Source organism: Phaeoacremonium minimum (genome assembly GCF_000392275.1).
Source record: "Phaeoacremonium minimum UCRPA7 unplaced genomic scaffold PA7_03_scaffold_156, whole genome shotgun sequence".
Taxonomy (NCBI): Eukaryota; Fungi; Ascomycota; class Sordariomycetes; order Togniniales; family Togniniaceae; genus Phaeoacremonium; species Phaeoacremonium minimum.
In genome coordinates this window covers 36,099-53,025 of record NW_006921063.1, presented here as the reverse complement: position 1 = coordinate 53,025, position 16,927 = coordinate 36,099, and the positions used below count along the sequence as shown (strand labels likewise).

Here is a 16,927-nt window from a genome sequence, read left to right as displayed (position 1 = left end):
AGGCAAAACACGGCACTTTTCCTTCTGTTTGGTGTTTATGATACGGATTTAATCTCATAGCTCCAGTGCAACTCCGGGTCACTCAGCCTCCAAGTCCCACTGGATTACTCAATACGAACCGGCCGTGAGCCGGCCGAGGAGCCTCGATACAGCGCAGGTTGACACCAAATGCTGACCACTCAGAGAGATGCCTCCCAAACGACCCTAGGATGGTTGTTGGGAAGTCCCACGAGGCCTTCACGACATCAAAATTTGTGTGTCCAATTGGAGTTTTGACAGGGCCATTGTGGCACCCTTCACTCCCTACCCCACATGCTCACCGGGTGAGTCTTCGCCGCTGCGAAACCCCACTGCCGACTGCCATTCGCGACAGCCATGTTGGGCATCTGCAGCCGCACCGCATGAGCATGCAGCTCGCACGACTTCTAGCACGCCCGGCCCCTGGGCTACATTCTTCACATCCCAAGACAGCATGCTTGGCAGGCATTGGCAGGCGTGACAAACCGTGTGATAATGACTACCCCGACGGTTTCCAAAGGACGTGCCCTTTATGATAATAACTTGCAAGTCGGGTCGACCCCCGCCGTTTGACTCACGCGTACTTGCGTGCCGCCGCGTGCGGCGGTGATCATGGACTGTGATACGTTCTTTGGCCCGAGATACGCTCTGGGCTCCGAGTCCTCGAAGTGCCGCATGCACCTGCACAGGACATGCACCAGCATCAGGTTGCTTTTGCGATCCGTGATGCGATCCACACCCGAGCACACCCTGTCAGCTCAGACATCGAAAGGCTGTCTACCCTCTTCCTACCCATTGACCATTCAACATTCAGGGCGCCCTCGACCTGGTCAACAGTGCATCACGACACTCTGTCTGAAAACTCCTCCAAGAGCACTTCCTTCTCATCGCTTTTGAGCATTGTGTTCTGTCAGGGGGAACCAGACGGAGAAGCTCCGGTTAATCTTCGGACAGGTCTTTTATTCACTGACGGGGTCCAACTTTCAAACATCCGCTATCGAGGCTGTGGACGGCCTTCCGACGGCGACTAGTGCGGGTGGGGAAAGAAGTCTTCAACCTGCGGCGCATTAGCGAGATTCTGTTTCTGCTCTCTAGCCCGGAACAGAAGCCATACCCAGCCGGGTCGTGGAGGCAAGCATTCCCCATTACCAGTACCCATTATTATGAAATGGCCGCTGGATTGGTAATCCCATCCCCCGGAGATGATGCCTGCCAAGACAGGACCCTCCTCCTGAATGGCCCGGAGCCGGTCGGTGTGTGCTGCTGGGCTCCTAGTAGTGGCTCGTGGCAGAATCTTTTATTTTTTTCTGTAGGTCTGTTTGTTATATAGGGGAGTGAGGCTGCCTGCCCCCCTTCGTGGCTCTCATTTTCTCTTCCCCATGTAGGACCGTGTTTTGGTCTTGCACGCATTCCACCCTCTCTTTTCGGCACACGCTGTTCACGTTGCCTTTTTTTCTTGTAATCGAAGTTTCTACCGTAAATCCTTCGCTATAAGTTAATTTGGCCCTTTCGGAGCCGCATCCGCGCCGCTCAGGGTAGCCGGCGCAGATTACCAGCTGACGTGATCCCCCGCAAAATAATACACACAACCAGAGGGCCAATTGACTTACACGAACATTCTGACTATGGACAAGGATATCGAAAAGCAGGAGCTGGCCAATCTCCAGCCGGAGAGGTCAACTATGAGCGATAAGGAGATCGTAGATCCTCCCCCCAGGTCTTCGACTTCGTCCGATACTAGAAACCCGGAGAACGATTTAGAGGAGGTGCACAGGAATAATCCCAATGGCTTGTCGAGAGTTCATACTGGCGTCTCCGTGGAGCAGGCCGTGGCCGATTTTGCGGAGCTGCAGAGGGAATTGTCGGGCATGTCTAGGGCGAGCCGTGTGAGCAGCAGAAGAAAAGAGACGCACGCCGACGAAGAAAAAGGCAACGGTGCCGTTACCGAATCGCCCTCGGAAGACGAGCAATTCGATCTAGAGACAGCACTGCGTGGTGGTTTGGCTGCCGAGCAGGAGGCCGGTATTCGACCGAAGCATATTGGTGTTTATTGGAACGATTTCACGGTGAAGGGCATGGGAGGGTTCACGAACTACGTCAAAACATTCCCCGATGCATTCAAAGACTTTTTCGACGTGGTCACACCGGTGATGGGGCTCCTTGGACTGGGCAAGAAGGGTGTTGAGGCAACGCTACTGGACAACTTCCGTGGAGTGTGCAAGCCTGGTGAGATGATTCTGGTTCTTGGACGACCTGGATCGGGCTGCACGACCTTCCTAAAGTCGATTGCGAACCAACGATATGGCTACACAGGCGTGACGGGCGAGGTTCTCTATGGCCCATTTACAGCTCAAGAGTTCGACCAATATCGAGGCGAAGCCGTTTACAATGCCGAGGACGATCTCCATCACGCCACTCTAACCGTTGAACAAACGCTCGCATTCGCGCTGGATACCAAGACACCCAAGAAACTTCCTGCCGGACTTTCGAAGTCTCAGTTTAAGGAGGGCGTTATCACCACATTGCTCAAGATGTTCAATATCGAACACACACGTAATACCGTTGTGGGTGGTCCCTTCGTCCGGGGTGTTTCTGGAGGAGAACGAAAGCGAGTTTCGATTGCAGAGATGCTTATCACCAACGCGTGCATTCTATCGTGGGATAATTCGACGCGGGGTCTCGACGCTTCTACTGCCCTGGACTTTGTGAAGTCTCTCCGTGTTCAGACCGACCTTTACAAGACCAGCACCTTCGTTTCTCTCTATCAAGCCTCTGAGAACATCTACAAACAGTTCGATAAAGTGCTGGTGATCGACTCTGGCAAACAGGTTTTCTTTGGTCCTACAGCTGAGGCGCGAGGATATTTCGAAGGTCTGGGCTTTGCCCCTCGTCCCCGTCAGACAACTCCAGATTATGTGACGGGCTGTACTGATGAATTCGAGCGCGAGTACGCCCAGGGCTACTCACCCGAGAACGCTCCTCACGATGCGGAGACACTTGGTGAGGCGTTCAAGAAATCTCGCTTCTCAACACAACTGTCGGAAGAGATGACTTCGTACAAGGCAAGCCTGACGCAAGAAACCTCCAAACATGAGGATTTCAAGGTTGCTGTCAAGGAAGCCAAACGCTCTGGTGCAAAGCGCTCCGTCTATGCGGTTGGCTTCCCTCGCCAAGTCTGGGCCTTGATGAAGAGACAATTCGTGCTGAAAATGCAAGACCGTCTCGCTCTCTTCCTCTCTTGGCTCCGAAGTATCGTTATTGCTATCGTCCTTGGAACTCTCTACCTGGATCTCGGTAAAACGTCTGCCAGTGCGTTCAGTAAAGGTGGTCTTCTTTTCATCTCTCTCCTTTTCAATGCCTTCCAAGCCTTTTCCGAGCTGGCATCAACGATGACAGGTCGTTCCATTGTCAATAAACACAAAGCATATGCTTTCCACAGACCCTCAGCTCTTTGGATTGCACAGATCATCGTTGATCAAGCTTTCGCTGCATCTCAAATCCTTCTCTTCTCTATTATCGTCTACTTCATGACGAATCTGGAGAGAAGTGCTGGAGCCTTCTTCACCTTTTACCTTATGATTTTGTCCGGTAACGTCGCCATGACTCTATTCTTCCGAATTATTGGCTGCGTTAGTCCGGATTTCGATTACGCTGTCAAGTTCGCGGTCGTCACTATTACATTCTTCATCACCACATCAGGTTATCTGATCCAGTACCAATCTGAGCAGGTCTGGCTGCGCTGGATCTACTGGATCAATGTTCTGGGTTTAGCCTTCAGTTCCATGATGGAGAATGAGTTCAGTAGGATTGACATGACTTGCACGTCTGATTCTCTCATCCCATCTGGCGATGGATATGATGACATCAACCACCAAGTGTGTACTCTTGCTGGATCAAAGCCAGGCACGCTTCAGATCTCTGGGTCAGATTATATCACCCAGGGTTTCTCGTATAGTCCTAGTGATCTCTGGAGAAACTGGGGTATCATCATGGCTCTCATTGTCTTCTTCCTGTTCCTGAATGTTGCCTTTGGCGAGATCATCAAGTTTGGCATGGGCGGCAACACGTTCAAGATCTTCCAGAAGCCGAATGCGGAACGCAAAGCTTTGAATGAAGCACTCCAGCGCAAGCGCGAGGAGAAGCGCTCGTCCAAGCAGGAAGACGAGACCTCAGAGATGAAGATTGAATCGGAAAGCATCCTGACATGGGAAGGTCTCAATTACGATGTCCCTACACCGGCTGGCACTCGACGTCTCCTAAACAACGTCTTCGGCTATGTCAAGCCTGGTCAACTCACAGCCCTAATGGGGGCATCCGGAGCTGGTAAGACCACGCTTTTGGACGTTCTTGCTGGCCGTAAGAATATTGGTGTCATCTCCGGTGACGTTCTTGTCGATGGCATTAAGCCTGGTAAGGAGTTTCAACGCAGCACATCTTATGCCGAGCAACTGGATGTGCACGATCCCTCTCAAACTGTCCGTGAGGCTCTCCGCTTCTCTGCCGATCTGAGACAGCCCATGGAGACTCCTCAAGAGGAGAAGTACAAGTATGTCGAAGAGGTTATTGCTCTGTTGGAGATGGAGCACATCGCAGATGCCATTATTGGCTTCCCCGAGGCGGGTCTCACTGTTGAACAGCGGAAGCGTGTAACTATTGGTGTTGAGCTTGCTGCCAAGCCTCAGCTCCTGCTCTTCTTGGATGAGCCAACTTCTGGCCTTGACAGCCAAAGTGCCTATAATATCGTTCGTTTTCTGCAAAAGCTCGCCAGAGCTGGCCAAGCCATTCTCTGCACCATTCATCAACCCAACGCTGCCTTGTTCGAGAACTTTGACCGCCTGCTACTTCTCAAATCCGGCGGTAGATGTGTGTACTTCGGAGACATCGGAAAGGATGCAAGCGTGCTTCGAGAGTATCTTCGCAGACACGGAGCTGTTGCAGGAGAGACCGACAACGTCGCCGAATTCATGCTCGAGGCAATCGGAGCTGGCAGTTCCCCGCGCATTGGCAACAAGGACTGGGCTGATATCTGGGCTGACAGCTCTGAGCTTGCCAATGTCAAGGATACTATTTCTCAGATGAAGGAGTCCCGCAAAGCCGCTGGCGAGCAGGTCAATCTTGATCTCCAGAAAGAGTATGCCTCCCCGTTGCTCCACCAGATCAAGGTCGTTCTTCACCGCACCAACCTTTCTTTCTGGCGCTCGCCGAACTACCTCTTCACTCGTCTGTTCAATCACATCGCCATCGCCTTGCTCACCGGATTTACCTTCTTGAACCTTGATGACTCCCGTTCTTCGCTGCAGTACAAGGTGTTCGTGACCTTCCAAGTCACCGTTCTGCCTGCATTGATCATCAGTCAAGTCGAGGTCATGTATCACATCAAGCGATCTATCTTCTTCCGCGAGCAGTCGAGCAAGATGTACAGCCCTTTCACCTTCGCTACCTCTATGGTTATCTCTGAGATGCCTTATTCGATCATGTGCGCTGTTGCTTTCTTCCTGCCGGTCTACTACGTGCCTGGGCTTCAGAAAGAAAGCAGCCGTGCCGGCTACCAATTCTTCATGGTGCTCATCACTGAGCTGTTCTCCGTTACTCTTGGCCAGGTTCTGGCTGCCATCACTCCATCTGCCTTCATCTCTTCCCAGCTTGACCCTTTCGTCATCATAACCTTCGCTCTCTTCTGCGGTGTCACTATCCCCGCACCGCAGATGCCCGGTTTCTGGCGCGCATGGCTGTATCAGCTCGACCCCTTTACGCGTCTCATCGGCGGCATGGTGACGACAGCACTGCACAAGCTCGCTGTCGTTTGCAAGCCGGCCGAGCTGAACTCTTTCACTGCACCATCTGGCCAGACCTGCGGCGAGTATATGGAGAACTTCTTCGCCCGCGGCGGCCCCGGTTACATCGTTGATAACACCACGAGCGACTGCCAGTACTGCGCTTACAGCGTGGGAGATGAGTTCTACGAGCCGCTCGGCTTGACTTTCGACAACAGGTGGCGTGACTTGGGCATCTTCCTTTCCTTTGTCGGCAGCAACATCATCATTCTGTTCTTAGCAGTAAGATCCAGGTCCCAGTTTGCAATCCTCTGAGAACTCAACTAATGCATTTGACAGAGCCGATTCTTGAACTTCAACAAGCGATAAATTGCATCATCATCGTTAGCCGTCGAAAAAGCTCGGAGTTGGGAGGTTGGAAATTGTAGAGAAAAATAAATCAATACTGGTAGTGACATGGGGTATGTCTGATTGTAACCGAAAGTAAAGGTAGTAACATAGACTTAATAATACTCAAAAAATAATGCACTGATTGGGATAGCATGTGAAGATTGTTGAGTATTCATTTCGTGGTCAAATAACTATATAATACCGGCGCCTTTGATGAGTGCGCGCCCCTTGAATCCAGAAGCAAGCATCCAAACCGAGAGAGTCTCCCCATGCCCTGTGCTCGGCAGATTTACCCAAGAGTGTGCTTGCGCACTGATGACCATTTACTGCGCCTATTGAGTCTAGAGTGCTCGTTATTCTAGACTGTGCTATATCTATATGTTCCAGAAACGCCAAAGAGAAAACGTCTGATGTTGTTATGATGCCGATTGTTCAATTTCACGTATCCATCATCCCTGATCGCCGTCCATATGCTTTTCTCAAACTCTGTCTCTCCTGTCTGCTTAGAAATGGGTGCCGGCAACCACTCCGTTGACGAAGTTGGTCTTCTCCTGGAGAAGCTCCTTTGTGACTTCCTCGAGACAGCCCGAGCTGGCGGCGACGAAGCCCAGATACGGTCGGGAGGGGTCGAGCACTCGGCTCAGATACTCTGGATGATACTGCACGCCAACAAACCATGGGTGGTCCTTCAGCTCGAAGATCTCCATACGATCTCCAGAGTCGTCCTTTCCGATGAAGGTGAGACCCGCCTTCTCGAACGTTTCCACGTAATCCGGGTTGGTCTCGTATCGGTGACGATGACGTTCCTGAATCATGGGCACTTCACCGTACAGAGCCCGCAGCTTGCTGTACTCGCTGCCGGGCTGGAAGTGGGTTGATCGCAGACCCAGTCGCATGGTACCGCCCATCGTGTCCTTGGAACCCTCAGGCATGAAGATGATGACTCGGTGCTCAGCCTGCGCATCAAATTCCTCCGAAGTGGCGTTGGTAAGACCGCAAACGCTGCGAGCGTACTCGATGACAGCAACTTGATATCCCAGACAGATACCAAGGTAAGGGGTCTTGCGCTCACGAGCCCACCTTGCCGCTTGCATCATGCCTTCGGTGCCTCGCGAGCCAAATCCACCGGGGACCAGAATGCCGGAGGCGGTGCACACCTCATGCCAAGCCTTGTGGTAGCTTGTGGGGTCGCTGATCTTCGTCTTCTCCTCCAGATTCTCGGAATCGACCCAGATTAGGTTCAGCTTGCGGTTGCAACGCATAGCCGAGTGCTCCAGTGACTTGACAACAGAGAGGTAAGCATCGTGGAGATCGACATATTTGCCAACCAGGGCAATGTTGACCGACTCTAGATGAGTCTTTGGGACGACAGTCTTGTTCCAAGTCTTCCAGATCTCCCCTCCTTTTTGGACTCGGATAGGAGAGGGGATGATCTTGTCTAGCTGTAGTGTGCTTTCTAAGAGTTTCCGCATGCCTTGCTCTTCGAGCAGAAGCGGGACTTGGTAGACTGTGGGCATATCTCTTACCGCAATGACTTGCTCAATCTCGATTTGGCAGCTCACTGCAATCTTTCGAATGGTGGACTCATCAAGAGGAACCTCGCAACGACAGGCAATCTGTCTATATTATTAGACAAGAAAACATGGGGGGTTGATATATATGTCCAAAGATTTCAAGCACTGACCAGGTTTGGGATGATGCCGGCACTGCGAACACTTTTGACAGCGTGTTGAGTCGGCTTTGTCTTTTGCTCGCCATTTACGAGCGGGATATAGGACACATGAATATTGATGAAGTTGCTCTTGCCAGCCTTGTGCTGAAGCTGGGTCAAAGCCTCAACGAAAGGCATGCTTTCGATATCACCAACAGTGCCACCCTGAGAAAGCTAACGTCAGTATATTGTAAGGCGCAAGTGGAAATAAAATGAGAAAAAATGAATAGGCTAAATAGATTGTAGCAGTTGAACGCACCAGTTCGACTTTATAGATACATGATTAGCTTATAATTTGTACTCAGTAGGGGTGCAAGATCGTGAACATACCAATGCAGACATCAGGCTCTTCTCCTGAGTTATCGACGGGAATTTTTGACACTCGATCGATGATCTCCTGGATAGCATCGGTTACGTGAGGGACAACCTGGACGGTTTTGCCCAGATAGTCACCTCTTCGCTCCTTCTCGATTACATGCTTGTATATCTTGCCAGTTGTGATGTTGTGGTCTCTGGTCAGGTCGAGAGCCAGGTATCTTTGTACATGGTCAGAGCATGATGCAAATTTGCGTTTTCTACTTGGACATACCTCTCGTAATTGCCGAGATCAAGATCGACTTCTCCGCCATCACTGATGGATGTTAGCGGTGATTACAGGTGTAGAGAGAAGTAAGACACGCACGATAGAACAAAGCACTCTCCATGCCTTGAATGAATACAATTAGCAGAGAATCTACGCAGGCAGGGGATGCGGGAGCGTACTCCTTGGGGTTCATTGTTCCCGCATCAACATTGATATATGGATCAATCTTGATGGCCTGAAGTTACAATTCATGAGCATGTGGTTCACAATTCGGAAAAGTCAATCTCTCCTTACCGTGACTTTGAGTCCCATCGTCTTGAGCAGCAGCCCAGCTGAGGAGGCTATTTACACGTCTCGTTAGCAGACACGAGACGCGACTTTGTTTAATGACCTCGCCATACCGATGATGCCCTTCCCCACCCCGCTGATAACACCTTTGCATCGCCAGTCAGCACAATTCTGTCCAATCAAACATGGGTGGCTCTGATAGACTTACCTCCGGACACTAGAACGTACTTCATCTTGGAGGTCTTGATCAGAGAATGAGAAAGGTAACAAGGAAGGAGGGACGGAGGGGAGGAAGATCGTTGGTCGTATCTTTTTCTGTCAGAAAATTTTAGCACGCGAGACCACCGCGTTCACGATCCCTTGGTGGGGTACGAACTAGAGTTTGGCTAAGACGCTTTTGGCGACAGGACAGGGCGGTGAGTCATTTCTGCCTGGGCGGTGAAACATCCATCTCAGGCAATGGTGGGGTTTCTTGTTTATACCAAGATAAGACAGTTTGCTTATCGTGCACTGAATACAATGATTCTCTAGTTATAGTCAAGCATACCACGACGAAGTGAAGTAACTCCTGAACATCCAATTTGATTGTAGAATTCAATTCATTTCAGAGCCTCTCTATCTCTAAGATTGATGACAACTCTATCCACTTTTCAGAGTGCTAACGACCTGATGAACGCAATTATCTCCACAAGGATATCAATTCTTCGCTTCTGATTATATAGCAGAACACTCTATCTATGCTGAAGCAATCTTCTCCAATACTTCGAGTAGGATATCTGCATGATGCTCTTGGAAGATCAACATAGGACGCAACCGAACAGTGCGCTCTCCTGAGCCGCCAATATTGACACCCAAACTCTTAGCCTGCTTGAGCAGTGCATCACGCTTCGGAGTATCGAAGGCAATGAATGTGCCCTGGCCTTTACCACGAAGATTGTCGAATTGACCAGGGTATTTGGCCGCCAACTTCTCTAATTCGGAGAACAGATAGTTTCCAACACGAGCAGTGCTCTCAACCAAGTTCAGACGCTCAATCTCGCCAATGATGCCCTTGAAGAGAATGGCACGAACCGGGTCCCCCATCCAGGTATTGAATTGACGATAAGGCTTGTTGGGGCGTAGCTCTGGGTTTGTATAGTAGAAGCCAGCTGCTTGAGCCTTCTTGCTGAAAGTGACAATATCAGGCGGAGAATCGAGCTTCCAGTGGCTGTGCGCCCAGAATTCACCTGTAGCGCCGACACCAGTTTGTACCTCGTCAACGATAAGAAGTACATTGTGCTTCTTGGTGATCTCACGGAGGCCACGGAAGAAGGCCGGCGAAGCATGATTGTCGCCACCTTCTGATTGGATGGGCTCAACCACAACGGCTGCGGGCGGTACATGGTAGTTGAGGATTAGGTGCTCGACTTCTTCCAGTGCAGCCTTCTCTGCTGCTGCATTTTCGGCTGCATGCTCCTCAAGAGGGTATTTCAATTGAGGGAACGTTGCTTGAGGCCAATCGAAAGCAGGAATATCAAGTTTGTGAATGGGCTTTGAGCGTGTAGTAGACAAAGATCCGAATAGACGACCGTGGAATCCTGACTTGAAGGAGAGAATGGACAATTGTGAGGCTCCTGGAGCTTGATTGTTCATGACAGACTGGATCTCCTCCTCAGTAAAGTCCACATTGTAACCACCACGCTCCTGCTGGCGGCGCCACATAAAAGCTGCCTTGTATGCAGTTTCGTTGGCATCGGAGCCGCTCATCGCAGTAAACACCTGATCTAGGCCTTTTGGCGCGGCTCTGAGAAGGCCTGCGCGTAGAGTCTCGGCCCAGTCTTTTGGAGGAAAGTTACCCAGAGCTGGGCGGTTGATAATAGCATTCACCATTTCAGGAGACTTTGCTATTTCGGCCAGAGCGGGATTGTTGTAACCGAGAGGAATTGAAGCTATTTGAGCAAATCTGCCAACTATGTCAGTTTCTTACCCCATACAAAGCGGTTGAGGACCTACACATCAAGTAAAACATTGCCATCTGGATCAGCGATGTAATTGCCTAGACTACTTGGGTAGTCTACTAGCATATTGAGGTTACGGGTATCGAATACATCGTTCAATTGCTCAATGTGCTTCTTTGACACGGGTCCCGGTATTTCCGTCTTCACGGCCGGCCCAGACGGCTCACCGGGAAACGCAGCAGAAGCTGCTCGTAGAGTAGCCGAAGCCCATATCGTCCGGTATTGAACTCTCTTCGTGAATGCTCTAGTGGCTGTTCGCATGGCCATGGCCGTTCGGGGCGCTCTGACAGCCGACATTTTGAGGAGCAATACACGAGCTTGGCGAAATCGAGTCCTATCAGCGCCTTAGGAAAATGGCTTGAATATGGACGAACGCAAATTGAGAGCAGATGTTATTTTGAGAGCTTTAGAGAGCTCCAGCCTGTTTATGGCAAGTGCATCCGAACACTTCTCACCGCTGACCGCCCTGACTAGAGAGACCCTTGAGTGACAGTGCAAGGGGATGTGCGCAAGCGACACCGGCTCCGTTGAACAAGCGCGACCCATATTCACTGACAATATGCACCCTTCACAAGTGTTGTGCACATCTATTTCCGCCTTCTACGAGGCTCGGAGTGCGGTCGGGATCTCGCCGAGATCTGGACCCCAGACTCTCTTCACCAAACCGCGGTCAACTCCGACGCAGACGCGGACATGAACGGCGATGACAGCCAATCAAATAACTGTATCTCGTCTCATTCGGTTCTTCAGAATGTCATGTCCAATCATTGCTAGTCAATGAACATCAGCACGATTGTAGGTCTTGCCTTGTTCGGCGACAAGATCTATGGATGTGATAGGCGTGGTCCGACTTCAATCACGGGAAAAGTATAGCTGGCTTTGAAACTTGAATTTTTCGCTGTGGTTCATTGGTCATAAACCTGGAACTCTGATCTTATGAGTTATAAAGGCAAGAGCATTGATTGCTCATAATAGCTCTCGCTGTTCGTATTGACCACCAAGTCATCATTTCACAAATAGCTAGCTGAAACCCCAGAAGCAAACGCTGCTAAAATTGGGACATGAATCAATACCATTTCGTGAAGCATTCTCCTAGGGCTCCTAACGGACCAGACCTTTCACAATCATTTCCCTGATACTCCTTGAGTAAAGTCGTTGATAAACTCCAAGCATCCCCAGCATCCCCGGCCACCGCTCGCCGCACCACGCCAACAAGATCAAGCATGAAGTCGACACATCGACAAACACACCCCAGTCTAACTCCTCTGTCTCATCTTCGGATACTGTTTCACTATTAGACATCCGTTTGAGATACTTCACCCTTCCATCCAGTCGTAAAAGTGCATATGCGAGTAAAGTGCTTGACGCCAGGTATATATAGTGCGCACTCATGAAAGTCATGGGATATATGCCGAGATTTGACCGTTCTGGGGCGCGAATGATCTTCTCGTAAGTCCGGATTAGATTGACGGCGGAGTAGAATGGATCAGACGCGACGAGAATGCGCTCCTCTGTAGGCTTGAGCTGAGGATCGCTCTCGCTCTCACCCTCGGTAGCTGCCGGAACTGCTGTGGCTCTTAGGGCTTTGAGAAGGAGTGCTTGAAACAGGAAACACATAGTTGCATCGTATCCAACGTCACATGTCAACGTAGCAACGCCTGCCAAATCATCCGTTACCGCTAGTTCCCGTCGCCAAGCGTATAGAGTTGTGTATTTCTCCTTCAACCAATCTAGTCCAAGGTCAGGAGGAGATGCGGGAAGGTACATTGAATGATAGATCTCAGAGCGAAGATATACAAGCCGATAATGATGAGCGATACTCATCGTCTGCAATGTAGGGTGATCAACACCAGACCCGGCAACGGGACTTATTCCAGATGCGATGTGAAGTGAGCTCGGGTATTCAGTTGTTATTATAGACTCTGGTAGATCACTGCCGCGACCAAAGAGCTGACCAACAATGCGCTCTATGGCGTAGAGGCCCCAGAAGGTAGATCGGCGGAGCTTGCTTTGTGTCTCAGTCTCGGTCTCTGCGCCGACCGTTTGATCATGCTCAGCTTCTGTATGATAGCCCAGCTCGATAGTGAGACGGCAGGCATAGTCAAGAAGCTTCCAGATGTCACCCTTTCGGGGGTGAAAGAGACAGAATACGATGAGAAGTAGCAGAGCTTGTAATGAAGCTGGTGAGGCCTCTGATGTCACCTCTTCAACACAAGCCACGGCACCATTATAGTAGGCTAAGCATTCTGCAGCACGCTGTGGCTTGTATCTGGCTTGGTTGGCGCATGAGATGGCGCACATCATTGTAATGCGAAAGTATTGGTGGGCCTGTTCGCCGTGAAGCGCATGAGGAGAGAATGTCGGCTGCTGTCGAAGAGCCAGATATGTCTGAAGATCTGCACTTGTTTCGGCTTGGTCCACGAAACCGTACATGGTGTTCAATGATATCAAATACAGATGCACCAGAGACTGAATGTCTGAGTCTGGGGCGGCTGTCTGCGCGTACGGAGATGGAATCTCGACATGATCTTCCTCGACATCGGCGGCTTCGATAGAGTCCTCCGCCGAAATGAGGCCTCGAGTGACAGCATGATGCAAGATCTCCACAGTCAGCGCGAATACTGAGGATGAGCCCCAATACCGCGATCTCCCCGCGCTTGATGTCGATGGTATGACAACATCAAATGATGGCGATAAAGAGGATGTCAACTCTGGGTCTAACGGCGTATCAAGCACAGCCGGAGGCTGGTCCAAAGATGGCGGTATGGTCGCGGTAGTGCTTTCGAATGGAGAGCTCGAGATACCATTCTTCACGGCTTCAAGATGCTCAACTCGGGTCAAGAGAGATTGGACATATCTACGTGACCCACGTGTAAGTCAACAGCCAGAAAGTGTGACAATGAGACTGCCAAGCAATGACAATAAAAGAAAATTACTCACGCTCTTGGCAACGTCTGCTTCAAGGCATGATCATAGAAGGTGCAAGGCGCCCCGGCCTTATCGCAGAGTCGGCAGCTTGGTAGTTGAGTGTCACATTTGCGCCTGAGCCGCCTGCATCGCTGGCAGGTTGGCAACAGTTGCTGTATGGTGTTGCGAGTCTCAACCGTTGCGGCCGGCGACGACATCGCCCCGTCACCATCGTTGTCTCGTAACGTATCCAGTTCGTCTCGTGGAGCGTCACCCAAGTGACCGGGAGTTGGTGATGCCGAGCTCTTGAGGTTGACGGAGATGAGCGATGGTGATTTATCTCCCGAGGGACTCAGAATCCCGCCGGGCACCATCTTCCCCTCCTTTAGCGGGCCTCTGGGTGCTAGCTCCAGGACCTCGAGTGGGTTGGCCTGGCTGGCAGACTACTCGAGTAATGCTGGTTTCGTTAGCGGGCGGCCGACTTTTAGCCTGGCTGACAGGCCTGAAACACGCGTAGGGTGCAAGCTATAGCGCCGATTGCCGCAGCGAAGCCCTGCGAAGACTGGCTCTCAGAGAACGATATGCCAAGTGTAAAGCGATACTATGCGCTTGCGAGCAGATGGATTATATATTCATTAGAGACTAATCTGGTCTATTGCACACCTCATCACACATGTTACGTGGCTGACATAATCATGGTCAAAGGCCGTTTGGTAGACCTCTTGGTGATATTCATTTACCCCTGAATGAAAACACCACAATCGTCTCTGCGGACGTCCTAAAGTATCCTGTCCATAAACCACTATATACAAAGAAAAACGCTCTTAGACCATTTGTTGAACGCCACTGATTTCGTCAGCAGATTTTCTGTACTTGGACTAGGAAGTCCTGTCTGACGAAGCCCCTCAGTGATCATTCTTCATGCCGGGACAGGGAACTGGACGTAAGTCATTCCGCAGATCCACTCAATTACAGGTTCGTATAGAACAAGGTCGGCTTTGCTGCCGCCCATGGCACCGCTGAGGGCGACCCAGTTCAGAACCTCGTGACCTCCGTGTCCTGCCTCCTCCTCAACCTCCTCATAGGTGAGCTCCTTGAGCCACTTGCTGTCGCCGCCGCAGAAGTGATCCATGAACTTCTGATCCCACTCAGCGTTGACAAGTGGATGCTTGCTGTTGAGGGGATACTCGTTCTTCTCCGCCATGATGATCTCGTACTCATCGAACTGGACGAACAGATCAGGCACACGCTTGAGAACCTCCTTGCCGACGGTCTGATACTCCTTCATCAGCTTGAGGAAGTCATCCTCAGGCGGGTCTCCAGCCTGGTAAGGGTTCCAGTAAGGAGGCCAGTGGGAGAGACCGCCGGTGCACATGAAAGCCACACGGGTGTCACCGGGCAAGCTCTCAGCGGCAACGCGGCATGCCTCACCTAGCGCGTAGGCTCGGCTGTACTTCATCAACGGCGGTGTGAAGACGTTGAGGAAGATAGGAACAATAGAGACGTTGGGAAGGTCTGCCTTCATAAGCACCCAAGGCATGAGCAGGTTGTTGCCGTACTCGATGGATCCAGTTCGGGAAACATCGAACCCCTGCTCGACGAGGGACTTGATAAGGTGCTCAGCAACCTGAGGGTTGCCGGGGAAGTAGGTCTTCTCCTTGATGTGTAGCGGCTCCATCCACTGGTCGGCGGGACCGACGTGGTGATCGGCTATCGACACGGCAATAGTGGGCATGTGGTTACGGTAGAAGTTCTCAAAGTGATCGTCGAGGAAGGCAAAGATGACATCTGGCTTCGCTTCTGTAAGAGTCTTTCCCAACTCCAAAGTCGCCTTCTCTGTGCGCTCTCTGGCGTCTGGCTTGGCTGTCTCCGGGAAACCAATGGCTCCTGTGACGATTATCAGTATGAAGAAGTCTCAAGGTTGCATTCCAGTGCTCCAGGGTCAGAATCTCATACCTGGGGCGTGGGACAAGCCCACAGCAGCAACGATCTTGCCCATGTTTGTATATTAGACGTCTGTGATATAAATTATGTGAGAGATGGGAATTAAAGAGACGACAAGAGACTGTAAATTCTTATGATTGATGAAGAGAAGTTATCGCTATCGCGGAAAAGTGAGCGTGGCTTTCATATACATACAAAGATGCACCGGACCGATGGTGAGGGGCCAGAATCCCAGGCCACTGGCGCGGACTTTAGCGCATCCACCTACACCCCACACAACCGCGCCTCCCACCCGTTGGCGCTGATGTCCGGAAGAACCAGACTGCGACTGCTTTACACATCGTCGGCGATCTTACGACCCGGGATCTCGGAGACAGCCTATAGAAGTCGTACGAGTCGATCTAATGCCAGAGTGTTTGCCACATCATACGATTGTAAGTACGGCAGGCGACGAAGGGTTGTTTCGGACGGACGAATAGGGGCACTTCGTGTTAAGCTGGCAAGTCCAGGGTGATCTAATATGGCAGTCACACGGAGTAAGAAGATCCTGGTTCTTGGTGCCACGGGTGTCATTGGAAAAGTCCTTACAAATGCGCTGATCAACGCAAAGGACAACTTTGAGCGCCTTGGTATCTTCACCTCAGCCGAGACAGTAGCGACAAAGAAGGAGTTGCTTGAATCATATACGTCTCGTGGTGCAGAGATCATTACCGGTGACTTATATAATGAAGACGACGTGTTGAAAGCATACAGAGGTATTTTTCTTATGGACAAGTACAATTTTCACATGCTAATGACTCCAGACTTCGATACCGTCGTATCAGCTCTGGGAAGATGGGCTATAGACAAGCAGGTTGATTTGATTGCCCTTGCGGAACGGTCTCCTAGTATCATCCGGTTCATTCCCTCGGAGTACGGTACGGATATTGCGTATAACGCATCCTCCGCCAATGAAAAGCCTCATCAGAAGAAGCTCAAAGTCAGAACGTTCATGGAATCAAAAGCTGTCCAGCGGTTGGCATACTCATATATTGTTACGGGACCATTCGCCGACTTGTATCTTGGTAATATGGCGAACGAACCGCAATTGGGAAGTTTTGACGTTTTAAAAAGAGAGGCAACCTTGTTAGGAAATGGTCAAGGACCTGTTAGTCTGACCACAATGGCAGATGTGGGTAGACTATTGGTCGCTGTGCTCAAACACCCAGAAGTCTGTGATCGCAAAGCAGTCAAAGTAAACTCGTTTACGACTACACCTGATGAAATACTGGCGGAGTTTGAGAGACAGACAGATAGCAAGTGGAAAGTGAACTTC

The 16,927-nt window shown here is 50.8% G+C and overlaps 4 protein-coding genes across 4 annotated transcripts; 1 reads left to right on the top strand and 3 right to left on the bottom strand.

Moving 5' to 3' along the window:
* Window positions 1–1,643: 1,643 nt before the first annotated feature.
* Window positions 1,644–6,161, top strand: UCRPA7_2289 (putative brefeldin a resistance protein; the record flags this gene model as incomplete). Its single annotated transcript, XM_007914893.1, has 2 exons — window positions 1,644–6,074; window positions 6,132–6,161. The coding sequence occupies 2 exons, from the start codon at window positions 1,644–1,646 to the stop codon at window positions 6,159–6,161; spliced, it is 4,461 nt and encodes a 1,486-aa protein (XP_007913084.1).
* A 524-nt stretch (window positions 6,162–6,685) lies between these two features.
* On the bottom strand, window positions 6,686–8,997 carry UCRPA7_2288 (putative ctp synthase protein; the record flags this gene model as incomplete). The annotated part of the gene is made up of 10 exons (XM_007914861.1): window positions 6,686–7,798; window positions 7,867–8,058; window positions 8,153–8,160; window positions 8,224–8,429; window positions 8,483–8,524; window positions 8,576–8,599; window positions 8,656–8,711; window positions 8,771–8,817; window positions 8,878–8,910; window positions 8,973–8,997. 10 exons carry the CDS (start codon window positions 8,995–8,997, stop codon window positions 6,686–6,688), a joined length of 1,746 nt encoding a protein of 581 aa, XP_007913052.1.
* A 502-nt stretch (window positions 8,998–9,499) lies between these two features.
* On the bottom strand, window positions 9,500–10,827 carry UCRPA7_2287 (putative 4-aminobutyrate aminotransferase protein; the record flags this gene model as incomplete). Its single annotated transcript, XM_007914853.1, has 2 exons — window positions 9,500–10,706; window positions 10,757–10,827. 2 exons carry the CDS (start codon window positions 10,825–10,827, stop codon window positions 9,500–9,502), a joined length of 1,278 nt encoding a protein of 425 aa, XP_007913044.1.
* A 3,760-nt stretch (window positions 10,828–14,587) lies between these two features.
* Window positions 14,588–15,667, bottom strand: UCRPA7_2286 (putative extradiol ring-cleavage dioxygenase class iii protein subunit b protein; the record flags this gene model as incomplete). The annotated part of the gene is made up of 2 exons (XM_007914882.1): window positions 14,588–15,555; window positions 15,625–15,667. 2 exons carry the CDS (start codon window positions 15,665–15,667, stop codon window positions 14,588–14,590), a joined length of 1,011 nt encoding a protein of 336 aa, XP_007913073.1.
* Window positions 15,668–16,927: the final 1,260 nt, after the last annotated feature.